This window comes from Gallus gallus, chromosome 10 (assembly GCF_016699485.2).
Source record: "Gallus gallus isolate bGalGal1 chromosome 10, bGalGal1.mat.broiler.GRCg7b, whole genome shotgun sequence".
Taxonomy (NCBI): Eukaryota; Metazoa; Chordata; class Aves; order Galliformes; family Phasianidae; genus Gallus; species Gallus gallus.
In genome coordinates this window covers 17767594-17783963 of record NC_052541.1, presented here as the reverse complement: position 1 = coordinate 17783963, position 16370 = coordinate 17767594, and the positions used below count along the sequence as shown (strand labels likewise).

General features: G+C 50.1%; 2 protein-coding genes across 3 annotated transcripts; both read right to left on the bottom strand.

Moving 5' to 3' along the window:
• Positions 1 to 488: 488 nt before the first annotated feature.
• Positions 489 to 13581, bottom strand: UBAP1L (ubiquitin associated protein 1 like). 2 transcript variants are annotated; one of them, XM_015292130.4, is made up of 7 exons: positions 13440 to 13581; positions 12919 to 13006; positions 8590 to 8745; positions 6429 to 7148; positions 5992 to 6189; positions 3728 to 3829; positions 489 to 2941 (listed from the first exon to the last, which is right to left on the bottom strand). In XM_015292130.4, the coding sequence occupies exons 3-7, from the start codon at positions 8719 to 8721 to the stop codon at positions 2807 to 2809; spliced, it is 1287 nt and encodes a 428-aa protein (XP_015147616.2). In that variant the 5' UTR covers positions 8722 to 8745; positions 12919 to 13006; positions 13440 to 13581; the 3' UTR covers positions 489 to 2806. The 2 variants fall into 2 exon arrangements, with proteins under 2 accessions (XP_015147616.2, NP_001265384.2); NM_001278455.3 differs by lacking the exons at positions 12919 to 13006; positions 13440 to 13581 and having other exon boundaries at positions 2091 to 2941; positions 8590 to 8746.
• Positions 11839 to 15843, bottom strand: PDCD7 (programmed cell death 7). Its single transcript, XM_015292257.4, has 5 exons — positions 15098 to 15843; positions 14000 to 14138; positions 13440 to 13676; positions 12919 to 13006; positions 11839 to 12660 (listed from the first exon to the last, which is right to left on the bottom strand). Exons 1-5 carry the CDS (start codon positions 15818 to 15820, stop codon positions 12543 to 12545), a joined length of 1305 nt encoding a protein of 434 aa, XP_015147743.2. The 5' UTR covers positions 15821 to 15843; the 3' UTR covers positions 11839 to 12542.
• Positions 15844 to 16370: the final 527 nt, after the last annotated feature.

Below are 16370 nucleotides of genomic sequence, written 5' to 3'. Positions count from 1 at the left end.
CTGACCCTCGCCAAGCTCTCAGCATTTTCAAAACAGAGTGCATTAGAGACGAAAAAAAACAACTAAAACAGACAAGAAAACCCAAGCTTGCACCCCTGTCCTTATTTAAAACACTGTATGTGCCTGTCCGCATTTGCCCTCCAACCCCTGCTTGGGACAGGGATGTAGCAACCAGAGCCCCAGCACCAACCCCCCCAGCCCGCAGCGAAGCTCAGGAGCAGCCCCACATTGGCTCCATCCAGCAGGGCTGTGTTTTCTATCTGCCTCCATTGGCGCTGCTGTAACCTCATGCCTTACCCGGTGAGGAATTCAGAGGAGCCGCTGGCGCTCGCCAGGCACACTGCGAGCATAAATCCCATCAAGTCCAATCCACGCTCCCTGCACAGATGAAGCCCATTAACATTTTATGCTGTCTTCTCCTAACTGGAAGCAGCACTCTGTTTTAAACCATGCTAAGTTGAACAACCGGCTTAAGGACTCCATCAGTATAAAGATCAAATAATTCTGTTACTCAAGTATTTATGGCGAGCTGCTGTAACTAACCCAAGGCTGTTTGACTTGGCAGCCTCTCCCATTCCTTCCAGCTCCAAAACCACCAAGCAGCACAACTTCCACCCCACCTTCGTGCATCGTTTTCTCAACAATTTGCAGGTTGGCAAAGATAACATAAAAAAAAAAAAAAAAAAAAAAAAAAAAAAGACTTTTGCTGTAGAACCATTGAAAAATCCAGTCTTAGAATCACAGAATCAACCACTACGGTTGGAAAAGACCTCCAAGATCATCCAGTCCAACTGTTCCCCTACCATCACCATTTCCCCACTAACCCATGTCCCTCAGTACATCATCTAAATGTTTCTTGAACACCTCCAGGTGGTGACTCCACCACCTCCCTGGGCAGCCCATTCCAGCACCTGACCACTGTTTTGGAGAAGAAATTTTTCCTAATGTCCAACCTGAAAGGAGAAGGAGACAATGCAGCCCAGCAGCAAAGCAAATAGATTTGACTTCTAGTTGGCAGTCTTGGCAGGTGCTGTTGAGTGTGGCATGGATGTTCCAAGAGAGGAGTAACGTGGTTGCATCTGTGTCACCAGACTGTGGTACAGACTGTAACACAAAGTGAAGCAGAAAGATGCTGTTCGTACCACTGCAAGCGGGGGAAAAAATATGAGCCAGCGTGAGAAGCTGTTCAGCCTTTGCACGGTGAGTGGGCACAGTGCTGCAAATCTGCTGCACCAGTACTTAGCACTCAGCATTATGCGCTACTGGCATGAGAACAACACTATTATCTGCTCCTTCCAATCTTAATGGTGTCCACTCTGCCAAAGATCACAGTTAGAGCTGGTGCAGTCTATCTAATCATAGCTCAACCTTTTGCAAGTTTCTGTTGAAGATGACATCATCTTGGCAAGGCTGAACGTAACAAAAAGCTGCCTGTAGAACGGACTTGCCTTATAAGGGCCATATCAAAAATAAAAGCTTGTATAACCAACCAAGAACTCTGCAGGAAAAGCAGAGACGGGTGCTCCAAGAAGAGCCTGGGAGCTTGCTGTGCAGATGGGCTCAGAAAGCACTGTGCTTTGGAGAGGGGTGACTGCCCTGTGTTGGCTGATTTGGTGCAAGGAAGTCAGGACAAAGCCACTCCCCCCGTCAGCACAACATGGATGGATGGATCTGGATCTGCTCCGCCACCCCATGCCCCATTGACCAGTTTCCCTGCCCTTTTCCTAGCAGAATATCTCCCTTGGCCATCCAAGGGAGATGTCGATCACAACACCGGTATAAAACACTCACTCTTGGGTATGGAAAGGTCAAATTCCAGGCCAAAATCTGGATGCAGATTGTCACCGTCACTCTGGCACTTAGCAAGGACGGAGGCAGCCATGGAGAGCTACGCCTGTGTGCCGGTGTTTGGGAGCTAACCAGAGAGACATGGAGCAGGAACACGCTGCATTAACTCAGCTGAATTGCACTGGGCAAGGAGATCGCTTGGAAGGACACCATGGAAAATGGTGAAGACTTTGTGACTAATTAGGAGTTGTCTCTGCTAGGTTGCGCCAGTTGGCATCTTCATAGGAAAAGACACTTTTTATAAGAACCCCTCCAAGCATCTTTACTTGGATAAATTACATCTGTAGCTATTTTACAGGGAAATAATGTACTTCTATGTGAGAACATCACCCATCGCCCTGCTGCCAAAACAAGAGCAATGTCCCCTAAGGTGATCTGAATCTCCTGTTGTCCATACTTAGCCGTGCACAGGAACTCCCCCAGGCACCCAGATTCTCCTGATCTCAGTGTTTGTGCTAAACCTGGTTCTGAGCCACTGTCTTCGCCATTTAGAGAAGCACCCTTTGAATTTGCTTAATAAAAGGCAGAGGCAAGCCAGTTCTCCATCTCTCTGTTCAGATTTCCTGAGTGTAAAGCCTTGCATAAGACATTTTGCACTGTCCTGGGTTAAAATCACACATTAGCTATCTAGAGCAACCACAGCCCATGTTCTCTCTGTACCCTTCTTTGAGCTGTGCGTTTTTTTCAAGTTTCTAGTTCACAAGGAAATGCTAACATCTAGATTTCCCATCACAATGTTCAAACGTCATAAAGTCTGCCGAGAATCTTCCCAAGAAAGGAAGAGCCAATGCTCCTGCAAAAAGCACTTGGCTTTTGTAAAAACTATCAGTTCAGATTATTTATATCATGGTGTAAGAATCCGCATGTGGCTGTATTTGTAAACGTGGCCCAGGAAGGGATGGGCAGCAGGATGCATCCTGCTCTGGTGGCAAAGATGCCCCTTTGGTGCCAGCCACATTCACTGCCTCTTCATCACGAGCTCTTCCAGCGCCTTGTCCCTCTGGTTCCCACAGAGCAGGAGGACTTCTTTGATTTCGTTTTGCTGGAAACCCATGTCATTGAACTGAGCTAACAAGTGCAGGAATTCAGCTGCCTGGAAGGAGGAGGGAGAGAAAGGAGCAGTGTTACCACCGGGCTGTGAGGACACATTCACCATGGCATTTCAGCAGGCTCTGTGCAGCAGGGCCAGATAATCCCACAGGGTTGTATTACTGCTGAAGGGCACCGTGGATCCCGCTGCCAGGACAAGTGCTAACTTTTAACAGTCTTTATGAACTAAGTCTTTCTTTAGTTAATAAAGTCAGCCTCTAACTTCACTTATTCTTCATGAAATTTAATACGAGTTCCACTCGTGTTTGCATTGTGGAACCATCACACCAGACCGGGGAATTCCTGACATTCATTGGTCCTCTTTTTCCCATTGCTCAGGGTGAGCCTCACCACCACAGCCCACCCAGAGTCCCGTTGTCAGCAAACCACACCTCCTGCACCGAGGCAGCACCGTCCCAGTGCTGAGCCTCGTACAGGGGTCGAGCAGGATCCTACACCAGCCCAAACTGTGGGACTGCTGATGGGGACCAGAGCATGGGACAGCACCACAGTCCTGCTATGGGATGAGGAGACAGAAAGCCAGGAGGCAGTAAGCATGCCTGGGGATGGGATTCCCACACCAGAGTGTCATGCTCACACAGCATGGGGTGAGTCCATCCTCTGTAAGTCCTTATGATCACATAATGCTCTCCTGGGACTTTGAGCCCAGTTTGCACTCTGTGTGGGTTCACTTCTTGCAGAATGATGGGGCCTGACCTGGCAGGAGGCGGCGCTGGGAGGCAGGGGGTGGAAATGGACAAAACACAAAAGGCTGCGCTGTGCTGCTGACCTTTTTCTCTGAGTACTGGAACATTTCCATGGCCTCCTCCACCTGCCCCTCCTCATAGCCCTGCTTCAGCAGTCGGTCACAGGCACGGAGGTAGCCCAGGAACTGGAAGAGAGGACAGTGAGGGTTAATGCATTCTAATCCCAAATGGGAATGGGAATAACGTGAAGGGAGGATGGGAGCAGAGCAACACCTGAACTGTCTGAACGCAACACAAGGATCTACAGGTTGTTTCCTCATTTGGCAGAGCCCATCTGGGTGAAATGCCAGGTGAGTGCTGATCTTTAACCTTATCCAGGCCAACATCCCTTTGATGCTTCCAGCCCCAGGCCCCCGCAGGACCCGTGCGAACTCCCCACATCCCCAGGGGAGGCCTGTGTACTCTCATTACCAAAAGTAAACAGTTATTTTTGGCTTTCCTCATTGTTCTTGGAGTGCTGACAGCACAATTCCCAGCAGTCTCTTTGGAATACCACGAGAATCATTCACTGTCCAAAAAACACATGTGACAGACCATAATAAATGGGCTATACCATAGTGGAAAAAAAAGGAGATATGAAAATGGCCACCTGGAGAAATGGTGAGCAGCCTGGGGGTGTCTGCAAAGCCGTGCCTGCCCCATCTGAGGAGAAGCTGATTCATATCTCCCAGCTTGACCAGCACTCAGACCTCCGCCCTCCTCAGCTCCGCTGTAGCCAGGGAGGGGGATGCAGAGACCATAAAACACACAACAAGGCCAAAAGCAGTCCCTCAAATGTTAGCTCTCCTGTAGCAGAGCAAGAATTGTACAAAATGTCAGCCCTAAGGAGCGGCTTATTAACACAAACATGAGTTATGCTCTGGTTGTTGGCATTCAGAACCTGGCTTGATTTTCCTCATTATCCTTCTAACTAAAACCCGAGATCATCGCTGTATTTTCTTGCTACAAGGAGTCACTCCCCATGTTCTAGGCAGAACACAGCCAGTCTTGGCAATCTGACATGCTGCTCAAGCCACGCACGAAATCTGTGCTGCTGTCAGCTACATGATTTTTATCATTAAAAAAAAAAAAAACCCAAACTATTCTTAAGACTAAACAAAACCAGTTTTTTATGTACTTCGACCTGCTTACCTCCCAGCTTCAGCACGGGGCTGATTGTTCACTGGGGAAGGAGGAGGAGGTGATCCTGCTCACCCTACAAGGAGTGTGGTCAAGGGCCAGCAAGCTCAGTGCTTGGTTTTCCAGCACAGAAATGCAATGGGAAACATCCAATGGGCATGCAGGGTTGCAGCAAGCTTCTACACACCCAAAACATTGCTACCCTGCAACAGATGTCCCCACTCTCAGCACCATGTGCTGGCTGGCTGGGGAGGTAGGTGCTTACAAAGATTGCTATCTCCCCAAGGTGGGCTCTGCCAGCTTTATTTGATACCGTAAAGAAATGGAACAATTTTTGGCTACTGTCTGGTGCCACAATCAATCTTCATGTCTGAAGCTGTCATTGTCACATGCAGAAAGCTTACGTGACACTGGCAAGCAATGAAGAGCATCCACAGCTCTTGTTTTTAACTTGAAACATATTTTCCAGGAAGATCTTATCCTAATTTGGTAGTTTTATGCTTGTAGCAGTTGTACGCACAGCTAGGCCTTATATTTTATCTTGGATGCCTGGGGCATCAAAGGGAAAGATGGGAACGTCTGATGGAGAAGACCCTGTATTTTGGCACATTAATCATCTCACTGGGAGAATGGGAACCCTTGCTATGGTTGTGTTCAGTGAACCAAAAGCAATGCTCGTGTGGAGTCACTGGTTGCTCCAACACAGGAATTTGGGGTTTTGGAGAACAACCAGATAAATCCTTGGGATATTCTTACGGTCCTCTGCTGACAGAATGAGCCATGGACATGGTCACACGATCTGAACGGCAGAGAAAAAATGATGTGCAGAAAATTTCCATATACGGGGGCAAGATTTGCACTAGAAGGACACTGTGCTCCATACAACAGATGGGGAAGATAGCAGCACCCGCCTGTTAGTGCTCACTGACACGTTGAGCGCGACTCACTGAGACTGCATTACAGCAAAACTGCCGGCGCTTGATCCAACAGAAAACCTTGCTCTGATACCAAAGTGAGACAAATAGCTTCATTTTCCCCAATGCAGAACAAGGGAGACCACCGTGAGCAAAAGGGATTCACTTGCATCACTGTGAAAATATGAATTTTGTTACCAAAACACTTCCCCCAAAGCATCCAACACCAATTTGGCCATGCCAGCTCCACCAACCTGCCCCAGGCTTTGCCTCCCAGTCTTCTGAAGAGTGAGGATGGCTTTGCGGGCCGGGTAGCCCAAGGCAATGACGGGCTCGATGAGGTCACGCTCCTCCTGGCTCAGTGCTGACAGCAGGTCGGCTGCTGAATCTGGCTTGGCCTTGCGGGATGCCAGTGGCCGTGCCGGGGGCAGGCAGGAGTAGGGGCTGAGGGACTGCAAGACAAGACAGAAGCTCATGTTGGCCTGTGGGGATGGATGGAGCCATCACCACAGTGCCCATGTGCAATGGTCAGTCCCCAGACCAACAGGTGACAGTAGGCATTGGAGAGCATTGCCCTGGCACTCATCACTGAGCATCGTTGCCCAATTTTGGCTCTGCTTTGCTGGCTGGAGCTCAGGACTGGCTGCTTTGCCCTCTCCCTCCACCTCTCCCCCACCACAAGGCAGCTCACCGGGACTGTAGGCTTGTGCTTGCGGATGGGCGGCATGGAGGCGTTGGGTGCCGCAGGGGGAGCTGGCACCAGGCTTCCTGTGTGAGACACCTCCACTGCTGGCCCAAACTTGAGGCTCCTGTTGCTTCGGGAGTGCTGGGGGAGTGCTGGTGGCATGGGAGTCCCTTTGCTTTCGGCTGTGGCTCTGTTTAAAGGATGCACCAATGCAGCCAGCTTCCTCCTGGCTGCTTCCAGCTCATTCTTCATGTTGTTGAACAAAACCATGGACCTCCTCTGTTTGCCTAGATCTGGGCTTGCAGCCTTGTAGTTGTTTTCTGAAGGAGGCTCCAGCAAGCCAGGCGACGTCTTTGGTCGGATCTGCTGCAAGCCATGCCGGTTTCTCCTCCGGAGAATGTTCTCCTCCCTGTCATTTTCCTCCCAGGAGGTGGAGGAATACTCATCGTCCTCCCAGCACTCATCGTCCTCTGAGCACCCAGCCTCGCTCTCTGTGTCGGAGGCTCTTCCCCGTCCTTGATCGGCGCTGAGGCTGATGCTGCGCCGCACTGTGCCCTCCTTTGCTCTGCTCCCCACCATCTCCTTGCCCTCAGTGGGGTCCACCAGCAACAGCCAGCATGGTGGGGCCGTGGGGATGGCGTCGGTGTGGAGCTGCTGCCGGGAGGTTTGGTGCTGAGAGGCGGCCTCCAGCCAGTACTGCACCTTTCGCTCCAGTGAGAAGTCGTGCTGTGGGAGAGCAGTAAGAGCGGGTGAGAACACCAGTATTGACATCCTTGGGGAAGGGGAGCCACAAAGATGGGGAAGGGTCTAGGGGACAAAATGTGTGAGGAGGAGCTGAGAGCCCTGGGTTTGTTCTGCCCAGAGGAAGCTAAGGGGAGGCCTCGTGGTGGCATAGCCCTGAGCTGATGGAGCTCATGGAGCACTGGGACATCACTCTCAGACATTGGGTTTGGGTTTTGAGTGGTTGTGTAGTGACAGGGGTTGGGCTCAGTGATCCTTACGGGTCCCTTCCTACTCTGGTTATTTTGCAATTCTCTGATCCTACAGTTCTACACCACTAACATCTCATCATCATTGGGCACCAGAGCTGTGGGGTTGGACAGTCCCAGCCTTATCCCTATGGGATTTCACTTGGAAACACCCATTTGCAGCATATTACTGCTTTCAGTTGTATCTGGAATCTTGCTGAGAGGTGCTTTAGGCACAGAAGGGTTCTGTGTCAGCTTGGCTGCTGCGGAGAGGGAAAAGCAGATTGCAGAGGAGGAGCATCCCAAGTAGCCAGAGGAGAGCACAGGGGTCACACACTGCCTGCCTTAGAATTCTTAGAACGTGTTTTTGACTTTACATCTCAGTGCTTTCCGGGAACAAACAAGCCATGCATGTCCTAGAGTTCTCCAAACAAGGTCTCCTGGCAGGCAGGCACATTCACAGTGCGGGAATGCTGCTATTACTGCACTGTGCCTGACCCAAACCAGGCTCCGCAAGGAGAACACCACTGCATGCTTCCAGAACCATGCACGGATGTGTCCCCATCCAGAGTGAGCCAGAGTCCCTGGGGTGGGACACCGGGGGCAGACCCAGCTCAGTGACGCCTCCACTTGCAAACTATCACCTGCATGGAATCCTGCCCACAAACATTTTCTTTGAGGAATCCCAAATAAACATCTCAAAAATGGAGCACATCTTAGCAATGGTGCACCACAAGCCACAGGAAGAGGGAGGCCTGGGGTGCTCAGGGGGATTTCCCCTGCACAGTGCACTGACCCCATCTATGGGCGAGACTGCTGAAGTCTGCTCAGCAGAACAGCAGGAGATAGCAAGAAAGCAAGTAGCTCCATTTTCTGTACCAGGGCCTGAAACTTGCACTTTTCAAGGACAAATCGAACTTTCTATCTAAGAAAGACCACCCGTCATGGTAAACTGTTTATACCATCTTGCAACCCTCCACCCATCCCATCCTCAAGCCTGGACAGGTTTAACAAAACCCAACCCCAACCAAAGCCCTTCCTCTCACCCACCCTCACAACACTCTCACCTCCTCATGTTCCTACTGAAAACAACCAACTGGCAAGACACCAATGCAGAGATTTTCCTTCCCTCTCCTTCCCCAAGAAGAGCATCCCTTTGAGCATCCTACCAGAAACGGACTTGGAAGAGGCCAACCCACCATGGTGCTCATGAGGATGTCGGTGCAGTCAGGAAGGTCTATGGCTGGTGCCTCAATGAAGGTGCTTTCTCCTGCAGAGTCTCCCTCGAGGCTCATGGCCGTCCGGAAGGGCACTCCATCCAGGTAGCTCATTGTCCCTGCCTGATTGCTCGCTGCCTAAAGAAGGGATGAAAAAACAAATGTAACAGGAAAGGCTGCCAACTGCACAGGAGTGAGGCTGTAACTGCAGCAAAGTTGGGTGGAAGGAGAGAAAGATGAGCTATTTTATGCCATCTTTTGGAGAGAGGTAAGCTCTGCAACGTCCAGATTCGTAAAGTGTAAATTACTAGAAAGCAGGAAAATTTGTCAGAACTAATCACTGCCATTCAGAGCTTGAGTCAACACAGCCCAACCAAGATTACAACATTCAGCGGATATCTTCAGCACTTTCTTCCTCCAATCCCACCCCTGCTGACACCTCTGTGCATACCCCATTGCTTTCCTCCCTTTGCTCCCACTCAGCAGGCCCACCCTCCACCACACTCCCCTTTCCCCAGCTAAATGCAGAGCTACAGAACCACCTGAGCTTTATTCCTATTCTCTACTTAGGTAGGTTTTTTGCTGAGGTTCACAATGGTGCAGTGCGGTGTTTGAGGGATGTTGAACGAACCATTTGGAAGAGATGAGCTTTTAAGAACCAGCTCATTTTAAGCACAGTGATGTTTTTTGGATTAGGAATAGCAGGGAGAGAAAGAATTCAAATGAACAGAATGGAAAATATTACTGCAATCATGTAGCCATGAGTTCTGAACTAATGACTCAGTTTAGTGAAAAATAAGCCACAGCTTGCTGCATTGAGTCCCGAGTCCCCAGCATCCCAGTGATGACAACGTGCAGAACAGTTTCCTTTGTTGACTGGCAAAGTCTGATGGCAAGTCTTCCTCCGACTTCTGGAATCTGCAGCTGGTGCCTGCTTGTCCCAGGGCAGCACCCGCCAGCCATGCTCACTATGCAATATGTAGTTTATGGGACATCTGTATACATAAAAGTGCTTTTACCTTTTTTTTTTCCCCTCTGAGAAAAGCATGGCTTCTATGGCAATAGATAAACACTCAGCAAAGCAAAAATAAGCAGCAGAATGTATGCGACCTACTAATGTAGCACGAAAACAAAGGTCTACAATGGGAAACATTTGAGAAAGGCAGCTCCTCACCTTGGGAAAGGAATGCAACAAACCACCTCTAGCCTGCAAATTAAGAGTGACACGCACCAGGGTTCAGCAGCACCCACCCCGGACTGACACCAGGATCCCTTAATCCGTGCTGCAGCCCTGGACCAGCTTTGCCCCACACATGTACACACCGTGCAACGTGCCGTGGGCCATCTGCTGCCCGGCTAAGAGTGCTTACAATGCACGTAAGAGCCAACAAAGAAAACGCACGACAACGTCAGCAGAGCTGCCCTGTCCCCATTTTCTCCATCTCGTTAACATCACCACGCAGCCCCGCCTGCAATGGACAGCCCCTTCCTGCAGGAATTCACCTCCCAGCAGCTGTGCACACCCATCGGTGCCAGCTGCAGTCACAAAGCAGGGCATATTTTGCTGTCCAGTGCCTATAACAGTTTCCGAAAGACCCAGGCTTGTTTGCAAAAAGCTGTGATACTTTTGGGTCCACTATGAACATGGGTAAGGCCATGCCAAGGCTCTGCTGCACTGTATTGGTGCGGAGTTGTCCATCTCTGGGTGCCCTGCGTAAACACAGCCCAGGGAAAAGCCCCTTATAACAAATTCCACCTCCTTTCACCACGAGGTTCTCCACCTGGCTGACCAAGAGACACCCGTTGATGTCATCTTTTCAGATTCCAGCAAAGGTTTCAATGTTTCTCACAGCATCCATCTGGATAGCAGTAATACCTCGCTGTACTCAAATCTGAATCTTAGGACTGAATCTGAATACATGTGGCTTTTGTTTTTAAGAATCAATACTCAAACACACTCGTTTTGTGTCTGAAATTCCAAACATTCCTCTTCCTTTAACTGTGACTTCATCCTTTCTCACTCAAAACATAAAACATTTTAATGCAGACATCATCAGAACAGCGCAAATAAACCACAGCAAGCTTGAGATTGAAGTGTGCCTACATGTACACCATGCACCAGCAGTTACAATTCTTATCAATAGTATCAAGTTATCCTTACCGTTAGAAGAAATCAAGTAGCTCCTCTCACATGGCAGGGAGAACAGTTGCTTTTATACCACCTCCTTATCCACTGCTTAAATCTTTAAATCCATGCATCTGACGAGCATCTGACTTTGCCAATATCAAGATTATAGTAGCTTAAGTGGTTAGTCTGTCTCAGCAGACACGCTGATGGGATAAGGAGCCTAACTACTGAAGCAGAGCATCCCCTGGCCATTTATCTTATTAAATGGAAAGTGTTGATTTTGAAACAGCTTTCATGCTATTTCGCCAGGTAAAACTCCCAGGATCTGATCTACCTATAAAGACTTGGCCTGACATGAAGCTAAAAGACATGGCAGGGAAGGGGGGGACGTGTGGACACGCACATCAGAACTCTTATCTTCAGAGGACTTCATGGTGAACTCTTATTTTGTGGTGCCGTGGGTTGGAGCAAGAACTGCAAACTTCTGCACCCAAACTCCAGCTCTATGACAAATTACTGCTTATTATGCTCTAACAGAAATCAACAGAAGCCTTCAGCTGAGGAACTACTGACATAAGCCCGGAGTTAAGGGCTGAATTTATCAGCTGCGAGTAGGCAATCATGTGCTGCCTCCTCCAGGAATTACACAATGGTGATGCTAAGAGATAAGGAATGGGAAAGATCACATCTATTCCCACACATTAGGGCTAAGTGAGAACATGACTGCGGCTCTGGAAAGAATCCAAGGCAACCTGCGTCGACAAGCAAAGCCCCAAAACCATATGGGGCCATCGCTGCTTTAAAGCAAATAGTCCTGAACATGGAAGGATTTGAAGCCATAAGCCTCTGTCACCTTGCAGGAGGGAGCAGTTCCTGCACACAAACCTTTTGCTGACAACTCTCCCAATAGCTTGGGTCACACCTGATGCCAAGCACCAGAACAAATCTCTCCACTGGAGCAAAAACGTTTCAAAAACAATCCAATTTTCTCAGCTTATTCTGTGCAGAAACCAACTCACCAAACAGAGCTGCATTTTTAACCAAATGCCACATAAACGATCTGTTCCTACAGAAAAATAGCTTTGGAGACAGAAACAATTGCAGTAGGTTCAACTTCAGGTTTTATTACCTTTTTCCCCAGCAGGCTTATTTGTCAGATTTATATATATTCACAAGGCTGGCCGACCTATTTCAACACAACGGGATTTTTTCCATGCTGTGGTACTGTTTTAGTCCAGCAAAGCAAAATGTCAGCAGCTGCTTTAATCAAGCTCACAAATCAATGTCTTGTTTGTACTTCAGGATTTGTTTGAACTCGTAATAGCTCGTTTCTATGCACAAAAACACAGAAACTATTTTGAAAGCAATGCTTGACATGCTTCATTTGAGAAGAAAAACACATCTACTAATGAGCTCCTTAAAAAAAAAAACAACAAAATTCTGGAGATTTCAACATCTTGATTTCAGCTTATAAAGTCACTAAAAATAGTACACGAATCCTGGCACAAATCACCTTGTCATCAACATTACTTTATTGAGATTGTGATTTGTTAATAAAACCACACAGCAGCACTGTAATTCTGTGCCACGAGAGGGCTGACAGCTTTGGAGTCACTCAGGTATCTCCTTACAGAGTTAGAAAGCAAAACCATCCCTTACAGTTCTCTTCAAGGCATTCCAGACCCTGGCTACAGGCTTCCTGAGCACAAACAGGACCCAGGGACCACCTCCTTGCTGGATCCTCTCACACTGACACAATCCATTACAGTGAAACACTCCTCCAGTGCAAAAGAAATTTATTTCTGGGTTATCTGACAGCAGTGGCCCAAGTGTCATTCGTGGGGAGAGTCGGAAGAACCCATCCAGGAGGGATGCAGCTTCCTTCGGGGTGATCAGCAGGCACCAAGTACTGATCCCATTCGTGCCTTCAATACAGAAAGGTGTTTGAGAGGACATCCAGCACAAGAGAACTTCAGCAGTACGATCACATGCACACATACATATTTCTTCATACCAACCAATACACAAGACTATAAACCGTGCTCTGTATTTAACTGACAAAGAAGGAACTGGAAGAATTCATCACATAGTTCATTAACTTCCACATATGACTATATTCTACAATGTCAACAAACAATACTTGTCACCTTAGGCACCAAAACAAAGACTGTATATGCTTTTACCTGATCTGGATTAGAGCTGCTACAGAAAGCTCAGCTTGTAAGTAGTATTCCCTGAAAGGTTGCAGCAGATGGGCGAGAGGAAATTCATCTGTTAAAACACAGATATAGAAATTGTTCAATAAACCAGAGAGACCTTTGATCCCACTGTCTCAGAAGTTCAAAATCTGCTGATTAGTTGCTGCTCCCGGCTTGACTTGAAATCCTTACCTATTATTTACATGTTTTGCACATCTCCTCACCCTTACCAAAGCTGTCAGAGCAAAGCTCAGACTAGCAAAACTTGCTCCTGCCTCCATCCTCTACACCATGGGAACACATAGACACTGATTTGTTACAGATTACACAAACTGCGCTAACCAAATCATCCGAATAAAGCACCTGCTGCATGCTGGAAGCCTTCAACCTATTCTGTTTATTCCCACTTCAGCTTAATCTACAATCTCTTTTGTGCCCGTATTTTAAACCCAACGCCTAAGAGTTGAAAGCAATAAATACAGTGAAGTCTGACAGGCAGGATTTACCTGGATCCCCAAACAGCTTGGAATCAATTTCACGTTTCTGCTGTAGAAGCTTTTCCCTTTCCTTCTTCTGCTTCTTTTCCAGTTCTCTCTTCCTTTCTTCCTCCTGTTCTCCTTCCAACATCACTCTCAGTGCTCTCTCCTCAGCTTCATACAGCTCCGTGCGATTTTTGAGCAATGTTCTGAGACTTTCCACCTGATTTTCAAAGGCTTCATCTGCTGAGGGAGGTGGACAAACACCTAAAGAGAAGGAGAATTAACATAATGTTTTCAAATTCAGAAGGAGTTCTGTTACGAGACTTAAAAGTAGAACTGACAAAATCTTAGAGAACTACAAGCTAACAACTATTGCAACAGAAGTTTCTTTTCTGGTAAGAAAGAGTTTGGAAACATAGGAGCACAGTCACTGCACCCAATTTACTGTTCAGCATTTTATAGCTGTTCTTGCAGAACAACGTAATGACAATAGCTAATAACAAAACAGCTTCTTCAAACTGCACCTTCCACTCTTGTTATTTCCTGTCTGCATCATTAAAAAGCTTACAAAAATTCTCCTAATTAACCTTTCCTGGCAGCAGCCTCTTTCCTCAGTTTCCGAAGCTTTTCTAAAGAGCCCAGGATGTCCACCATTCTCTTTGTGTCTGCCTGCTTCTTCCTTACTTCAGATAAGACGCTGTCTGCAGCAGCCTTAAGCTCCCGCTCCTGCAAAGGAGAGAAAAGCAACAGGATGCATGAATTATCCTATACAGACTAGAATGAAAAGGTACTTTCAAAAACAGAGTGAGAGATTAACACAACTTCCTAGTTACAGTGCCATACCAGGTAAGTCAACCAGCTGACCTTCTTTTGGAAAAAAAACTCTTAACAATGAGATTTCAGGGAAAAAAGAATGGTGAATCACACACAAATTTGGGTCAGAACAGCCGCTGAGTGCATAAAGCCTTTTACCTCAGGAAATTAGCAAAAAATGTACAATAAATATAAACCATGCAGTGTGGATACAACACCCTGCTTATCAACTCCTCTGTGCCACCTCAGCAATGGGCCCAGCAGACCAACAGAGACGGATCTTTGGCAACCAACACAGTGCCAACACCACTTCCCATTGAGTTTAATTTGGGTGGGTTTTTGCTGTTATTTTTTTGCTTTGGAACCATGCCCACTGCAAGTGTCCCTCAGTGCCACAACTCCTCCAGGGACAGTGTCCCCACCACCCCTGGGCAGTTTGTGCTGGTGCAGCACTGCTCCTTCTGATTAGAAATTTCTCTCAAGATCCAACCTGACCCCCCCCGGCACAACTTGAGGCCATCGCCTCTCATCCTATCACTGTTAATGGGAGCAGAGGCTGACCCCACCTCTACACAACCTCCTCTCAGGGGTTGCAGAGAGCAATGAGGTGTCCCCCGAGCTTCTCTACTCTGACGGACCCATTCCCTCAGCTGCTGCCCATGGGACTGTGCTCCAGACCTGCGTGCTCCAAGGGCCTCGATATCCTTCTTATCGTGTGGGGCCCAACACTGCACGCAGCTGGGGGATCCGCAGAAGCCCCTCTGCCCACGACACGGCCTGGGCTGCTCCATGAGAGCCTCTGAGCAGAGCTGCCCCGGCCGTAGGCACAGGGACGAGGGCTGGTGCAACGGGCCGAGGCCACCCTTCCGTACCCGGTTCTTCTCCTCCACCTCCTGGATGCACTTGGCCCTCCATCGGTCGATCTCAGCCTCCCGCTCCGCAGCGCGGGCCGCCTCCTCCTCCTTGGCCGCGCGGGCCTCCCGCTTCCTCCTCTGCAGCCGCTCCCTCCTCTTCCTCGCCTTCTCGGCCTTCCTGCCCAGTTCCCGCAGGTAGCCGGGCTCCCTCAGCGGCCGCACCGTCTCCCGCAGTCCCTCCAGCAGCGCTTCGGCCTCGGCTCGTTCCCGCTCCCAGCCCTCCTCACAGCCTTCGGCCTCGCGGCGCCGCAGGGCCCGGCACAGCGCTGCCAGGCGGCTCACGGCCCCCAGCGCTCGCACCGCCAGCTGCCGCCCGAGCTCGGGGCTGGCTCCGCCGGGAGGCAGCGGGGGCGCCGCCGGAGGGCCGCGCCGGGCGAGGAACTCCGCCAACCACCGCTCATCGCGCTGCCGCTGCGCCGCGTCCTCGTCCTCCGGGTCCCGCGGGGGCGGCGGCCGCTCGGCCGAGGGCCACGGGGGGAAGAGCGGCGGGGCGGCGGGGCCGCGGAAGAAGGGGCCGGGTTCGGAGGAAGGAGGCAGGAGGAAGGGAGGGAGAGCCGGGCGGGCGGCGGGGACGGAGAAGGGAGCGGGAGGCGGCGGGAACGGCCCCGGTGCCTGAGGGGGGAAGGCGCGGAACGGCGGCGGCGGGAAGCGGCCCGGGAACGGCGGCGGGGGTTGCGCCATCTTGGAGGCGCGGCGGCGACTGCGACAGCGCCCCCTGGCGGCCGGGAGGAACGCGCCTGGTGGGCGGTGACGGCGCTCTGAGGGCGGGGCCGGCGCGTTCCGATCGCAGCCGTGCGGCGGCTGAGGGGGAAGGACGGCTCCTCAGGGTGGGTCCGGCGCAGTCACGCCAGAGAAGCGGGCAGTGCTACCCGAGGGAAAGGCTGCTTTGCTTAGAGCCATAGAATCATTAATACCTCTCAGATCCCCCAGTCCAGCCCTCAGCACACCCCCACCGTGCCCACATCCCTCCGTGCCACACGCCCACGGTTCTTAACGCCTCCGGGGACAGTACCCCCCCCCCCCCCCCCAGCAGTCCGTGCCCCACACGCTCTCCAACCCGAACCTCCCCCGGCCCAATTTCAGGGCATTAGCTCTCACCCTGATTTATTACACCTGAGTTAAAAGCGCCTCACCTCACCACCACGATTCACCTTCTTTCCTGCCCACCCATAACTGCACAGAATTCACTCCCACATCTCACCCCGCAGCGCCCCTCCAGCTGCCGGGCTGC